General features: G+C 46.4%; 1 protein-coding gene across 2 annotated transcripts in view; it reads left to right on the top strand.

The window, feature by feature from the left end:
- The first annotated feature begins 715 nt into the window (after positions 1 to 715).
- CCDC60 (coiled-coil domain containing 60) overlaps positions 716 to 16,643 on the top strand; it is a 145,787-nt gene continuing 129,859 nt past the window's right edge. For both annotated transcript variants that reach the window (XR_012787694.1, XM_075568067.1), the window contains exon 1: positions 716 to 1,955. Coding sequence is in view for 1 of the 2 variants with exons in the window: in XM_075568067.1 (XP_075424182.1) it covers positions 1,668 to 1,955 (288 nt within the window). In the remaining variant the exon portion in view is untranslated. The remainder of the gene's footprint in view (positions 1,956 to 16,643) is intronic.

Genomic DNA, 16,643 nt, shown 5'->3' with positions numbered 1-16,643 from the left:
ACTCCCATCCCCAGACACACTCCATGCTCCCATCCCCAGACACACTCCATACTCCCATCCCCAGACACACTCCATACTCCCACCCCCAGACACACACTCCATACTCCCACCCCCAGACACACACCCCATCCCCAGACACACTCCATACTCCCATCCCCAGACACACTCTATACTCCCATCCCCAGACACACTCCATACTCCCATCCCCAGACACACTCCATACTCCCATCCCCAGACACACTCCATACTCCCATCCCCAGACACACTCCATACTCCCACCGCACCCCACACCCCCCTCCCCCCTCTCTCCCCCCCCCCTCCCCCCCTCCCCCCCCCTACCCCCCCTCTCCCCCCCCTCTCCCCCCCCCTCCCCCCCCTCTCCCCCCCCCTCCCCCCCCTCTCCCCCCCTCTCCCCCCCTCTCCCCCCCCCTCTCCCCCCTCTCCCCCCCTCTCCCCCCCCCTCTCCCCCCCCCTCTCCCCCCTCTCCCCCCCTCTCCCCCCCTCTCCCCCCCTCTCCCCCCCTCCCCACTAAACTAGTGACCGTTGAAACTACAGTATTGTAAAAGTGCTTGGGACAAACCACTGAACAGCACGGAGAGGGGGGTGCGGGGGTGGGGGACTAGTAACTCTACTTCACAACTGAAAAACAAACCCCTCAGTAACACAGCGGGAAACCCTCCGCGCGCCACTCACTGCGTATTACTGAGACATGTCCGCATATTCATTCATCGCTGCCTCGTTATTTATGTTAATATCAGATCCCCCCCCCTGTGTGTGCAGTGCAATGAGCCGAGCGTTCCCGTAACCCGGGGCAACCAACCCGCAGGGACAAGGATATCCAACCCGGGGCAACAACCAGGGGCAACAACCCGGGGCAACCAACCAGGGGCAACAACCCGGGGCAACCAGGGCAAGGTTATCCAACCCGGGGCAACCAGGGACAAGGTTATCCAACCCGGGGCAACAACCAGGGGCAACCAGGGCAAGGTTATCCAACCAGGGGTAACAGCTGCGCCCGGGGCTCTGCATATCAGCGCTGCTGCGCCCGGGGCTCTGCATATCAGCGCTGCTGCGCCCGGGGCTCTGCATATCAGCGCTGCTGCGCCCGGGGCTCTGCATATCAGCGCTGCGCCTGCATTCTGTATTATTAGTATTATTATTATTAGTATTATTATTAGTATTAGTATTATTATTAGTATTATTATTAGTATTAGTATTAATATTAGTATTAGTATAATGATACTACACGCGCAGGCGCCGCGGCAACGCAGAGATTATACATATTATACATCCAATTTTTCATGCTATTCACTTTTTTAGAGATTTTTTTTTGCATATAGCACGAGAGCTGCAGCTATAAAGGGGCCATCCCGCTAACCTGGATATTAGCAAAAAAAATCTGTGCAAAGATCTGTTCTTGCACAACGATTTCTTTATCTTAATGCTTAGTTTTTATTTAATTTGCAATGGAAGCGGCAGATTTTCACACATTTGATTACAATTTCCTTTTAGAATAAACTAATGCATAATTTTAGTTGTAAAGTATTTTTCTTTTAATCAAACCTACATTATAAGTGATACATGTAATTAAATATGTAGATTTTCGTACTGCTTTTTATTTTTATATATATATATATTCTTTTTGGGGGTAGTGCTGAGAAGGCAAGATGGCGGGGAATATAGGATGTAGGGATCCTCGGAGTTATGTGGTTATAAAACCTCTGCCCATCCCAAGCCAAAAGGGATTAAAAATCCAGGCCAGAAGTCCCATACATTATAACTGCTGGGAACCCTCCAGGGAACAAGTGTTTAGGGCTAACTACCAGCGCAGGCAGGAGCAGCTGTCACAGCAGGGGTACAACTCGCTGACCTGCAAGCCCTACCAAGATCTAGGACAACCGCTGTACTTCGAGGCGAAGAAACTCATCCTCCACTCGTTGGGACAAGATGAACGGGTAAAAGTCACCTCTTTCATTATCATTTTCTCATTCAGTTTTCTTTTTGCTATTCATTTATTTATCGGAGTACAAACCAAGTAGCAAAGTATTCACAGTAACGAGAAACATTTATAAAACTATTTATATTTAAAACATTATTATTAATAAAGTGTTTTGAGTAATGACCTCAAGTTATTAGGCTAAATAGTCGGAACATACTACCTAGACCTATTTTCTAATACAGAACAGGCGGTCCTCGGTTATCCCATGGAATCTGTTCTGGAAAGTAACGTTGGATGGTGAAAGTGTATTAAAGTGAGTCCCATGTTAATCAGCGGCGGTGAGCGTCGGACAAGGCATTCCGGCGTCGGAAAATGTCCCCATAGGATTGCACTGTGACGCGTCGGATATGCCGTCCTTTGTAAAGTGAAACGACGGATAGCGGGGACGCCTGTACTGTGTTACTGTAAATACCCAATCCGTAGTGTACCAGGGTACAGTCTAGTACAGTTATAGCAAACCTTATGGTTGGCAGCACCGGCCCACCCGCTGGTCGTGCGCAGGGATGCCACCATTCCGGGTTTGACCCGGAGACTACGGATGTGGCCACATATCTCTGGGCTACGGGTTTACCTTCTATACCTCCTGGTGGCGGAAGTGGCATCCTCTGGCGCCCTCCCGGCATCTCCCACTGCAACTCTTGTCAATATGGCTGCACGGCGTCAAATGGTGCTGCATTACCATGTCAACGGGACGCTGCATGGCATCACAGCATCACGTGATGCCCGTTGCCGTGACAACACTGCTACGTGACGTCATGTGGCGCCACGTTACCATGACAACATGGCGTCAAGTTATGCCTCGGCGTCATAAGGTGTCCTGTTGTCATGGCAACTTGACGCTGTGTGACATTGTGACGTCACGTAGCGTCTTGTCCTGGCAACGCGGCACCATTTGACGCCGCACAGCCATATTGATGGGAGTTGCAGGGGGAGATGTCCGAAGGATATCAGAGGGTGCCGGGACACACCACCGCTGAAGGTAAGCGCTAAATGTAAAATGTTATCTCCGGGTTAGCCTTCAGTAGAAGGTGGAAATCCTGGTCTTGCGGGGGCTCTGATCCGGACGCATGGACACACTACAGCACTGTCATAGCAGACACTGTTCCGGAGCCACGGATTTTTGCGGTTTAAGCCGTGGCTCCGGGACAGTAAGTCTCGCTACATCTGTATGTTATCATTATAATATTATTTTGTTTTAAATTATTATTATTTTTGTTATTGGTTTTGTCTTTACATTATATCTCCATTGTACTGTGGTACAGAATATGTTTGCACATTTATAAATAAATGCAGATGATAACATGCCATATTAATAATGTCATTCGTATTCTACATTTCTATGATGTATATTTGTGTTTATTTGTCCCTGAGACTATATATTTGAAATTATACTTTCTACTTTTATTAAGGACTTCAAGTGAGTCAAGTTAGAAGGTGAGATAAATATGTAGCAGGCTTCATTATTCTCCTTTGGTGGGATATGTTATACAGCGGTATCGGCCGTATTTGTAAAAGATCACGTTGTCGTTGGCTCTTCTGTATTCCACGCAGTATTCATTTTGCATTCCTGTGTTCAGGCCGCATTCACGCCACCTGGCTGATCCGCGGTTGGTCTGTTTCATTTAATGGTTTCGGATTTAATTGGGTGCAATTCTTTGCGTATCCGCCAGGTGGCAGAAATTCATGCATTGTAATGAATGGTCATGTGTACAGTACTTGCGCTGCGGTGTCAACGTGCAGGTATAGAATATATTCTGCACCAATACTGCCATTGAATCCTCTGGTAACTCTGGTATTCTGCATTATAACGGGATTTGTTGTCGGCGCTGCAGACGGGGTGAGTGTCAGGACAATTGCCCACGGACCCTGAGGTCCAAACCCTTTCAAATGTACTAAATAGTTTGCAAACTAAAATCTGAACAGTTCTCACATCTCTAGTTGTTATCACGTTGAACAATGAAGCTGCCTACATCTGTAGCTAGTCCGCGGAAGCAATCGTGAAGTAAGACGAAAGTATTTCCAAAAAGTCACTAGATACAATTGGTGCACTGCTAGAGAGAGGACAGGGCTCAAAAAGGGGTGTGCCAGAGCCTGTTTCAGAAGAGGAAGGGGATGTAACTTTGTAAATGGTTGCTATCGAAACAAAAAATGACTTGTTGCATTATAATACATTAAAAATCTAATTCAGAATTAAAAAAAAAGAAAAAAGGCTACAAGTATTTTCTCATAGTACAGAACTGATTTATTTAAAAATAAAATAAAAAAACACATGTAGGATATTGCTTGGACTGCAGTTTTAATATGCTGCAGTATGTTCATTCATATTCATAAAAGATGGGATTTTCACATCCCGAAGATAAAATACAAACTCCAATAGATGCCAAGTGAAAAGGAGAGCGATATGTCCATGTGACAAAGTGACAAACTGATTGATAGAATTTGATGCGTGTAATAATCAGTCCTGTTTCTTCTGTGTGGGAAAAAAGCATCTTTTAGGATAGATTAGTGTTGTGCGCTTGACTTGGTGATATTGTGATGAACCATAGTGAAATGCACTAAAGCTGAGCTAGGGCTGGTGGGATCTAAATGAAATGACAATCTGATTTCTCCATGGAGCAGGAGTTATTGCAAGCAATCGTTATTGCGCACTTTATGTCACATTGGGGGATATTTTTAGACCTTTTCTTCCACCTCAGAAAACAAGCATGGTGCATTGTGTAATGATGCTTAATATCTATATTCGAAACCTACCTCGACGTGCTCTTCATAAAGAGTACACCTGGAAATGCTATCTGCCCACTGAGGACTTCTACATTAGAAATGAGCAGGAACATTTAGAAATATTTTATTTTAAGCCGTTCTGAAAAACACAGAGTTACCGTACTATTGTTGTCCCAACGACCTTGGAAATCTTATAACTAATATTGAAAATAAACACGGCATTACATGCTGGTGTGCATGAAATAGTCTAGTTGTTGCCAGTCATATGATGGTGGAGCTTTATAAGACAGTGTGGGATTATTTTTCACTACTAGAGGAGTTCTAAAGGGATATGTGTCAAGGGTCCAAAATCGACATTGTGATGTGAAGGCTACCTTAACCCCATCAGTGCCGTAATGACGTACTGTGTACATCAACAAAAGTGCTACCCCAGGGACCTTTACAACATACACCATATGTTATTGGCCTTTGCTCGTTTAGGGGCAATATGCAATTGGCGCTTGATCGCGTATCACACAAAAAAGTGCCCGCACACCCCCTGCCTGTCCCATGAAGCTGGAAACGCTACGAAGAGCGGTCACGTGATGCGGAAGTGACCACTAAGAGGGTTAAACGCACCCGATGCGTACTAGCTTAGGGCACAACCGGGGCTGCAAGCCTTGTGCACCCCAAACCGGGGCTGCAAGCCTTGTGCACCCCAAACCGGGGCTGCAAGCCTTGTGCACCCCAAACCGGGGCTGCAAGCCTTGTGCACCCCAAACCGGGGCTGCAAGCCTTGTGCACCCCAATCCCCACTGTACAGCTGGCAGGTCATTTCATCTTGGCGCTTAGACTAGAATTCTATTCACTCTCACACCGGCTCGGGCTAAATACTCTTTTACCTATTATTATTTGCATTACATCTAATATCAAGTACTGGCGCATGTATCAATAACATCTGTGAGAATAACACACTCCTCCTGACCATAAGGAGTCCCCAGCACCCTATGCCAATACATGGTCCTTTTATAAAAAAATATACCAGCAACCTAAGAAGGGTCTGTCAAGCAATAGGGTTTATACGCCCACGCCGGACACTGCCCCCTATTCATTTTGCTTAAATCTCAGGCTTCAGACACGAGTAATTATATACTTTTTCTGCTTCTCCATCTCAATTTCAATCTGATATTGAGTCAGTGATATTTCTCATTAACATTGACTCCGTCACTGCCCAATTTTACACTTAGTTTTTGTAATAGGTCACATTTTTGTTTATACTGTTCCAATTCAAGTGATTATTTGTATCTTCTGCTGATTCATTGGGATATAGAGTGTGTGCATATTTTGAGCCTTGCATTTATTTTACCCAATTATCAACTAAAAGTGCCTTTTTATTGAGTCCATATTACGACTTTATAGCGATTTTGTGGGGTTTCTTGTTTTAGTTTTTTGCCTTTGATACTATTACGCCTGTTGGCACCTTTTCATATTTGTTACCTCATTGATTAACTGTAGCGAGAGCTTATCTTCCTGTGTGGAAATTGCTTCTGTATATATCACTAGGAAATGTCTCATTTTCATGGGTATTTTGCCTATTTCTAAGTCGAGTGAGCTGAAAATATATCACGCTTAGTACTGCCTTGTATCAAATTCATTTTCCAGGGGAGGTTTTCAAAGTGGTGACATTTGGGTGATTGATGCATTTTTTACCCAAATCTGACACCTATGAGTATTTTTAAATACGTTTTTTGAGTTGGTTCATAAACACGGTGAGCAGAGAGTTGGGAGGGGGTGATTTCTTCTGCCTGCTCCCTTTAGGCTGATGTCGCTGTGTTCAGCAAGAGTTTGTACAGGCAGAGCCCCCCTTTTTACCCTTCCCCTATCTTTAATGGGTCTCTGATAAGGGCAGGGTGGGTTAAGGGTAAAGAAAACACATGATTTACAAACACTTCCCCATTCAGGGGTCCGTAGGAAATTCAACTTGTAATTAATTCCCCCAAAAATTAAAGCAGTCAAATCTTTGCTTGTATGCATGGTAAGATATATTTAGGGAAACCAATTAGACTGTTAAATAGTTTACAAATGGTGGTTTTCTTGCAATTTTAAAGTAGCAATCCCACTGAATATATATATACTTAACATGTGATGGTGTGTATATATATATATAAATGTAAATACAACTGTATGCTCATCTGCATGTCTTAGGCAGGTCTGCAACCCCGCCTTTCCCCATTATCACCCAGCACACAGCACTTCCACTGCAGCAAGGGATTCTGGGAAATGACATGCAAATGAGCACACAGTGCCACTTTTTGCTTCAAAAACCATTTTAACATGGTTCCCTATAGGCTTAAGCTTGCTGCATGGTCACAGCTTTGAGCACAGCCAGGGTTAAGGTGCATACCCCGAAAACCACCCACAGGCAGCCGTTTCGACCTTAATGGGTCTCATCAGTGTGGGGTTGGTTAACTGGGTATGCAGAGAATCTAAAGGATGGGGTTTACCATACTGAGTTAAGTTATGGTGAGTAAAAAAAGTGACACATATATATATATATATATATCATCACATGTTAATTTATGGTGGGTGAAAAAGGCAACAAGAAACCTCCACCGTATAGCATATAGCAAATATAGCAAATTCTCAGGCTGTGCTTAAAAACTGTGTGAACAACGAGCATTAGCTTATATGGATTTCAAGCAAAAAGTGACACGGTGTGCTCATTTGCATGTCATTTCCCAGAATCCCCTGCTGCAGTGGAATCACTGTATGCTAGGTGATAATGGTGAAAGGCAGGGTTGCAGACCTGTCTAAGACATGTGAATGTGCTCACAAGTGATCTTTTTATTTGCTATATACTGTATGTTTGTATATCTATATATATCTATATATATATATATATATATATATATATATATATATATATATATATATATATATATATCACTGTGTGTATGTATGTACATGCATGCATGCCTGCAATGTGCTGTGTTAGAAGAGGTAGGATAGGCCTGCAATGTGCTGTGTTAGGAGAGGTAGGATAGGCCTGCAATGTGCTGTGTTAGGAGAGGTAGGATAGGCCTGCAATTTGCTATGTTAGAAGAGGTAGGACAGGCCTGCAATGTGCTGTGTTAGAAGAGGTAGGACAGGCCTGCAATGTGCTGTGTTAGAAGAGGTAGGATAGGCCTGCAATTTGCTATGTTAGAAGAGGTAGGACAGGCCTGCAATGTGCTGTGTTAGAAGAGGTAGGATACTGCTGCGGCCAAGTTTATTCGATCATTTGCCCGTTCTTGGCCGCAGCAGTAGCCTGGCGCGCGCCCGAGAGTGACGGGCGCGCGCCGAAGCAGCGGAAGAGCGCCCTCCGATCGGGGCGCTCTCCCTACCGCTGCCGGGTCCGCCGGGTCCCCCGGAACCCCCTGCCGCTGTCCCGCGATCGCGGGACACCAGGGCTCCCTCGGGGAGCCCCTGGACGCGCGTGCAGGGGGCGCACGCTCCCGAAGAGGGGCGGCCACTAGCAAGCCGGGAAATCTCCCGGCTTGCGGATCTGGCCGCAGAGTAATAAAGCGTGTCGGTAGTGTAGGCCTGCAATGTGCTGTGTTAGGAGAGGTAGGAAAGGCCTGCAATGTGCTGTGTTAGGAGAGGTAGGAAAGGCCTGCAATGTGCTGTGTTAGAAGAGGTAGGATAGGCCTGCAATGTGCTGTGTTAGGAGAGGTAGGATAGGCCTGCAATGTGCTGTGTTAGAAGAGGTAGGATAGGCCTGCAAATGTGCTGTGTTAGAAGAGGTAGGATAGGCCTGCAATGTGCTGTGTTAGAAGAGGTAGGGCAGGCCTGCAACGTGCTGTGTTAGGAGAGGTAGGATAGGCCTGCAATGTGCTGTGTTAGGAGAGGTAGGACAGGCCTGCAATGTGCTGTGTTAGGAGAGGTAGGATAGGCCTGCAATGTGCTGTGTTAGAAGAGGTAGGATAGGCCTGCAATGTGCTGTGTTAGGAGAGGTAGGATAGGCCTGCAATTTGCTATGTTAGAAGAGGTAGGACAGGCCTGCAATGTGCTGTGTTATAAGAGGTAGGATAGGCCTGCAATGTGCTGTGTTAGGAGAGGTAGGATTGGCCTGCAATGTGCTGTGTTAGAAGAGGTAGGACAGGCCTGCAATGTGCTGTGTTAGAAGAGGTAGGATAGGCCTGCAATTTGCTATGTTAGAAGAGGTAGGACAGGCCTGCAATGTGCTGTGTTAGAAGAGGTAGGATAGGCCTGCAATGTGCTGTGTTAGGAGAGGTAGGATAGGCCTGCAATGTGCTGTGTTAGAAGAGGTAGGATAGGCCTGCAATGTGCTGTGTTAGGAGAGGTAGGATAGGCCTGCAATGTGCTGTGTTAGAAGAGGTAGGATAGGCCTGCAATGTGCTGTGTTAGAAGAGGTAGGATAGGCCTGCAATGTGCTGTGTTAGAAGAGGTAGGATAGGCCTGCAATGTGCTGTGTTAGAAGAGGTAGGATAGGCCTGCAATGTGCTGTGTTAGAAGAGGTAGGATAGGCCTGCAATGTGCTGTGTTAGGAGAGGTAGGATAGGCCTGCAATGTGCTGTGTTAGGAGAGGTAGGATAGGCCTGCAATGTGCTGTGTTGGGAGAGGTAGGATAGGCCTGCAATGTGCTGTGTTAGAAGAGGTAGGATAGGCCTGCAATGTGCTGTGTTAGGAGAGGTAGGATAGGCCTGCAATGTGTTGTCTTAGGACAGGTAGGATAGGCCTGCAATGTTCTGTGTTAGGAGAGGTAGGATAGGCCTGCAATGTGCTGTGTTAGGAGAGGTAGGATAGGCCTGCAATGTGCTGTGTTAGAAGAGGTAGGATAGGCCTGCAATGTGCTGTGTTAGGAGAGGTAGGATAGGCCTGCAATGTGCTGTGTTAGGAGAGGTAGGATAGGCCTGCAATGTGCTGTGTTAGAAGAGGTAGGATAGGCCTGCAATGTGCTGTGTTAGGAGAGGTAGGATAGGCCTGCAATGTGCTGTGTTAGAAGAGGTAGGATAGGCCTGGGCCTGCAATGTGCTGTGTTAGGAGAGGTAGGATAGGCCTGCAATGTGCTGTGTTAGGAGAGGTAGGATAGGCCTGCAATGTGCTGTGTTAGAAGAGGTAGGATAGGCCTGCAATGTGCTGTGTTAGGAGAGGGAGGACAGGCCTGCAATGTGCTGTGTTAGGAGAGGTAGGATAGGCCTGCAATGTGCTGTGTTAGAAGAGGTAGGATAGGCCTGCAATGTGCTGTGTTAGGAGAGGTAGGACAGGCCTGCAATGTGCTGTGTTAGGAGAGGTAGGATAGGCCTGCAATGTGCTGTGTTAGAAGAGGTAGGATAGGCCTGCAATGTGCTGTGTTAGACAGGGGCAATGGTACTGCAGACCGTGCGGAGGTGTCCGCGCGATGAGTGAACAGACTGACAAGGCAGTGTTCGCGTCCATGCGGAGTGCGGGCGCGCGTTGTGCAAGAAATCAGTTGAAACTGATTTCTTGGAACGACAGGCTGGTCACGTGAGCCGTTCGCCCAATGAGGGCGAACCTGCTCCGTGACGTCACAGCCCCCCCCTCCCCCCCCGACACGCCCCTGGACAGCACCCGCTTTCCCTCAGCCTCAGCGCGCCTCCGCCCGGCTGGATTCACCCTGAACGAAGCCTAAGGCTCTTTCCTAGCTTTTATAATTTGAAAAGCTCCCTGAAAACCTACCTCTTTAGGAAAGTGTGACATGGCCCCTGTCTCAAAAGGCTCCAAATAGGAAGCCTGGATCTGACGGATGAGTCCAGCATGGAGCATGTTAATTTCAGCTACAGACAATTAGCCAGTTTCCACCTGGCTCAGGTAGAAAAGCCTCCTGCTTACACTGCAGGAAATCTCTCTAGCACAGGGGAGGTGGGTGCTGATCAGAGAGAGATCCCAAAGGACAAGACCTGCTATTCCAGGGACTGGGAAGTATGAGCCAGTCCTTACACAGGGATAGGTGGGTAAGAGGCCCTGCCTCCCAGCCCTGCAGATGGGGACTGGGAAGTATGAGCCAGTCCTTACACAGGGATAGATGGGTAGGAGGCCCTTCCTCCCAGCCCTGCAGATGGGGACTGGGAAGTATGAGTCAGTCCTTACACAGGGATAGGTGGGTAAGAGGCCCTTCCTCCCAGCCCTGCAGATAGGGACTGGGAAGTATGAGCCAGTCCTTACACAGGGATAGGTGGGTAAGAGGCCCTCCTTCCAGCCCTGCAGATGGGGACTGGGAAGTATGAGTCAGTCCTTACACAGGGATAGATGGGTAAGAGGCCCTTCCTCCCAGCCCTGCAGATAGGGACTGGGAAGTATGAGTCAGTCCTTACACAGGGATAGGTGGGTAAGAGGCCCTTCCTCCCAGCCCTGCAGATGGGGACTGGGAAGTATGAGCCAGTCCTTACACAGGGATAGGTGGGTAAGAGGCCCTTCCTCCCAGCCCTGCAGATGGGGACTGGGAAGTATGAGTCAGTCCTTACACAGGGATAGGTGGGTAAGAGGCCCTTCCTCCCAGCCCTGCAGATAGGGACTGGGAAGTATGAGTCAGTCCTTACACAGGGATAGGTGGGTAAGAGGCCCTTCCTCCCAGCCCTGCAGATGGGGACTGGGAAGTATGAGTCAGTCCTTACACAGGGATAGGTGGGTAAGAGGCCCTTCCTCCCAGCCCTGCAGATAGGGACTGGGAAGTATGAGCCAGTCCTTACACAGGGATAGGTGGGTAAGAGGCCCTTCCTCCCAGCCCTGCAGATGGGGACTGGGAAGTATGAGTCAGTCCTTACACAGGGATAGATGGGTAAGAGGCCCTTACTCCCAGCCTTGCAGATAGGGACTTGGAAGTATGAGTCAGTCCTTACACAGGGATAGGTGGGTAAGAGGCCCTTCCTCCCAGCCCTGCATATGGGGACTGCGAAGTATGAGCCAGTCCTTACACAGGGATAGGTGGGTAAGAGGCCCTTCCTCCCAGCTCTGCAGATGGGGACTGGGAAGTATGAGCCAGTCCTTACACAGGGATAGGTGGGTAAGAGGCCCTTCCTCCCAGCCCAGCAGATGGGGACTGGGAAGTATGAGTCAGTCCTTACACAGGGATAGATGGGTAAGAGGCCCTTCCTCCCAGCCCTGCAGATGGGGACTGGGAAGTATGAGCCAGTCCTTACACAGGGATAGATGGGTAAGAGGCCCTTCCTCCCAGCCCTGCAGATGGGGACTGGGAAGTATGAGCCAGTCCTTACACAGGGATAGGTGGGTAAGAGGCCCTTCCTCCCAGCCCAGCAGATGGGGACTGGGAAGTATGAGTCAGTCCTTACACAGGGATAGATGGGTAAGAGGCCCTTCCTCCCAGCCCTGCAGATGGGGACTGGGAAGTATGAGCCAGTCCTTACACAGGGATAGATGGGTAAGAGGCCCTTCCTCCCAGCCCTGCAGATAGGGACTGGGAAGTATGAGCCAGTCCTTACACAGGGATAGATGGGTAAGAGGCCCTTCCTCCCAGCCCTGCAGATGGGGACTGGGAAGTATGAGTCAGTCCTTACACAGGGATAGGTGGGTAAGAGGCCCTTCCTCCCAGCCCTGCAGATGGGGACTGGGAAGTATGAGCCAGTCCTTACACAGGGATAGGTGGGTAAGAGGCCCTTTTTCCCAGCCCAGCAGATGGGGATTGGGAAGTATGAGTCAGTCCTTACACAGGGATAGGTGGGTAAGAGGCCCTTCCTCCCAGCCCTGCAGATGGGGACTGGGAAGTATGAGTCAGTCCTTACACAGGGATAGGTGGGTAAGAGGCCCTTCCTCCCAGCCCAGCAGATGGGGACTGGGAAGTATGAGTCAGTCCTTACACAGGGATAGATGGGTAAGAGGCCCTTCCTCCCAGCCCTGCAGATAGGAACTGGGAAGTATGAGTCAGTCCTTACACAGGGATAGGTGGGTAAGAGGCCCTTCCTCCCAGCCCTGCAGATAGGGACTAGGAAGTATGAGTCAGTCCTTACACAGGGATAGGTGGGTAAGAGGCCCTTCCTCCCAGCCCTGCAGATGGGGACTGGGAAGTATGAGCCAGTCCTTACACAAGGATAGGTGGGTAAGAGGCCCTTCCTCCCAGCCCTGCAGATAGGGACTGGGAAGTATGAGTCAGTCCTTACACAGGGACATGCCTGTTTTTTGTTTCTTTTGCATGCTGCCTTAAAGCTGTGTTGTTTTGATGCACGGGCCAAGTAAAAGCCAAGGTTTATTTCCCCCAAATATGTCTCCTTGGTTATACCTCCTGCACTCGTCTCCTACAGGAAAGCTTTTCTGACCCTGCCCGAGCTGTAGCTCCCTATGCGCTTTCTATCCATGGGGGTTAGGCTAGATTTATTTCTATAAAGGGAGCCAAGTTGTCCTAAATACAGACATTAAGGAGATAAATATTAGAATAAAAAGGCAAAGTAAGGGCAGTTTTAACTGCTTTATTCCTGCTTAGAGCAAAACAAAAATGATTTTTTTGAATATATTTTGATACACAGTTATAAAGTTTCCCTCAGTGACCCGTCCGTATTCAATATATATTTTTGCTAGGGGAGATATCAGTCCCATTCAACTTAACTGCGTGTGTTGAATAGACTCTCTGTGCTTCTGCTGAGAATAACCCAAATATAGCTACCCTTCTAACACAGCTAAATCTTATACAGGCGTCAGAATGACATTTTGGTTATTTTCTCATCATTTATTTTTTTCATCCCTAATGTGACATAAGATCATTTATAAAGGCAAAATGATGTCTAGCCTGCCATCTAGCAATCATTTTAGTATTCAAGACTTGGTCGTGGTTCTAGCTTTTTACGGTAATATTATGTACCCATATTTTTCCAGTCATTATGGCTAGCCTGGAATGTGCAAACATAAGACATATTAGGAGATAAGTATTGAGATGCAGGACAGGCATACTATACTGTCGTTAAAAACACTCAGAATACTAACACTGTACTAGCAATATAAGAAGCCTTGTGTTGATATTAATTGGTTTTGCCCTAGCTAAATACAGGTATATGTTATTATATGACGCGAAGAAGAAACAGGTGCGCAAATCACATCAGGACATGGAAGAGGAAGACATTTATGTGGAAACGCACGTTGGGTGAGTCATTGACTACAGTGTGGCACTTTGTTGGTGACATCCAGAGTGGAGGACTACTATATCAGCCCAGTGTATGCTGTGACGGCCGCGGAGCAGATGCTGTTGCTGTGAGAATCAATTGTCTGTCCATATGACCCAGGGTGGTCTGAATGCTCACCACAAAGGCACTTATGTAAGTGGAATACTTTGAGTTTTTAATATTAAAAGCAGTATTATACTATTTTGCTTTTTCCCTTTTTTGTATATGGATTTCCCTTCCTTCTCTATGGATCTGGAGTACCTATCTGCAAAACTAAAGTTGGTAACTTCTAATAACCACAACGCCTTACTATCACGTTGTAGACCTGAGTGCAAATTTTATAGAGCTATCAGCACTGATTTCATTGTTGGGGTTGACAATATTGCACTATTTGGTATTTTACTTCTCTTCCATGTCCTGATGTGATTTGCGCACCTGTTTCTTCTTCGCTTGATGATTGGATTTGGTCTGAATCCTGCGTCGGGAGCCGCACTCTCTAAGGACAGTATATTATTTTATGTTATGTGTTTTAAGTGATGTTATTTGCGCTTGATTTTTTTCCCCTTCACTATATGTTATTATATAACTTAAAAAGCAAAATTGATTGCTTTGTGGTAATGTAACATCATTGAAATTGCTTTGAGCTAAAGCGAATTATTACAGAAAGGGCCTGCCCCTCCTTAAAATGAATACACCATGGTTAAATAATTCACATGAAAGAAAAATACATTAAAACAAAAAAAGAATGGTTGAACCGTGGGAGTGTGAACAGTCTTTTGGAGTCAGATTTCAGGTGATAAGTGCTGCATGTGGTAGGGGTGAGGAGCTTGTTCAGATAGATGGGTAGCTTGAACAGAAAGTGTTTGAAAGCAAGACAGGAAAAATTTACTTTACGTAAAGACTCGAAAGAGCCAGTCTAGTTCTTTGAGCATATCGCAGTGATGTGTGTTGTAGTTGCATTGGAGGACAAAGCAGGATAATGAATTGTAGAGGGTGTCTAGTTTGCTAAGGTGGGTTTGGGGTGCCGTGCCATATACTATGTCTCCATAGTCTATAATTGGCATTAGCATCTGCTGTGCTATGCGCTTTCTAACCAGCGGGCTTAGGGAGGGTTTGTTCCCTTGGTATAAAGTACACATAGTTTGGCATAGGTTTTGGAGTATCAATATGCAACCCAAAAGTTAAATGGGAGTCAAGCCATATGCCCAGATATGTATAACTAGTGACAGAGGCTAGGACTGTGTTAGAGTTGGTTCTGATCTGTAGCTCCACCACTGGTAGCTTTAGATATGTAGCCTTAGTCCCAGATACAGTACCATCATTACAGTTTTGTTAGTGTTTAAAAACAGTTTGTCTTGTGAAATCCAGTTTTCAAGTCTTGAAAAATCAGATTGAAGTATGTGTCTAAGGCTAGAGAGGCTATGGCTGTGTTAATATAATATTATGTCATCTGCATACATGTGCATTGAAGCTCCCTTACAAGCTGTAGGAAGATCATTAATGAAGACTAAGAAGCGAGGCACCTTGCAGGACACCGTAGGTGACATCCAAGTGGTAGGAGTTAAAGCCAGAGAGACAGATTTTGGGATTTACCCAATCGGTAGGAGTGAAACCAGTTTAAAGCGTCTTCACCTATTCTAGAGCACTGGAGTTTGTTTAACAATATCACATGATCAACAGTATCAAAAGCCTTTGCAAAATCTAGGAATATTGCACCAGTGAGTTGTTCCATTCCACACTGGATTTCATTGCAAACTTTGAGGAGGGTAGTTGCTGTGGAGTGTTTTGGGCGAAAGCCAGATTGGAATTGGCTAGGGAAATTTGTCTTGGTATAGTAATCGCTTAATTGGGAGTGGACACATTTGATAGTATTGGGAGATGAGAGATTTGCCTCTTGTTAGAGACAGTGTTTTTGTCTCCACTTTTGAAGACTGGGAAAACTCTGGCAGTTTTCCAGGTCTGTGGGATGTGGCCTGCAGACAGAATAGAGTTGATTAGGGAAGCAAGCGGTTTGGCAATGGCTGGGGCACCAAGTCTTAGGAACCTAGATTTCACTATGTCAGGTCCACATTGGCTGCTTAGTTTTAATGTGAGGAGCGCAGTCCAAAAAATGTGCGGCTCTCAGAATTATGAACTGACAAATACTGAAGCATAAAGGTTCCAACATAAAGTACCTTTGAAGTATCCTTCATACACAATGCTTGACTAGGCAGGAAAAAAACACTGGTCTGGAAAACCCACAGCAGTTATATTGACGACCTAATACTGATATGGAACGGGGATTCAGATACACTACTGGCATTCATTGACTACCTGAATAATAATACTTACAATTTGAAATTTACCTCATTCTACCACATCAATCATATTAGTTATTTGGATCTTAACTTATATATTGACGTAAATTGTACTATACAGACGGACATGTTCCGTAAACCCAATGCCCGCAATTCTCTGCTAAGAGCCAACCGTAGACATCCTAGACCACTGTTACGTGGCATACCTGTGGGACAATACCTCAGGCTGCGGCGAATATGCTCTACTGATGAGATGTTCGCCAAACAGTCTGAGGTGTTGAACATGAGGTTTAGAGATAGAGGTTACTCTGAGCGAGATATACATACAGCATGTATATACGAGCCCTAGGGACCAGCCGCTCAGAGTTACTAAAAAAGACCAACATAGGCAAACAAAAGAGATTGAAATCTACTAGTGGTGATAATACAAATAATGAAGATGTTCCATTGTTTATTACTACGTATAGTAACCAAGCCAGTCAAATAAGAGCTATTATAGAAAAACATTGGAAGGTTTTA

Source organism: Ascaphus truei, chromosome 13 (genome assembly GCF_040206685.1).
Source record: "Ascaphus truei isolate aAscTru1 chromosome 13, aAscTru1.hap1, whole genome shotgun sequence".
Classification (NCBI taxonomy): Eukaryota; Metazoa; Chordata; class Amphibia; order Anura; family Ascaphidae; genus Ascaphus; species Ascaphus truei.
The sequence above is the reverse complement of the archived record's forward strand: the minus strand, read 5'-3'. Positions and strand labels throughout refer to the sequence as shown.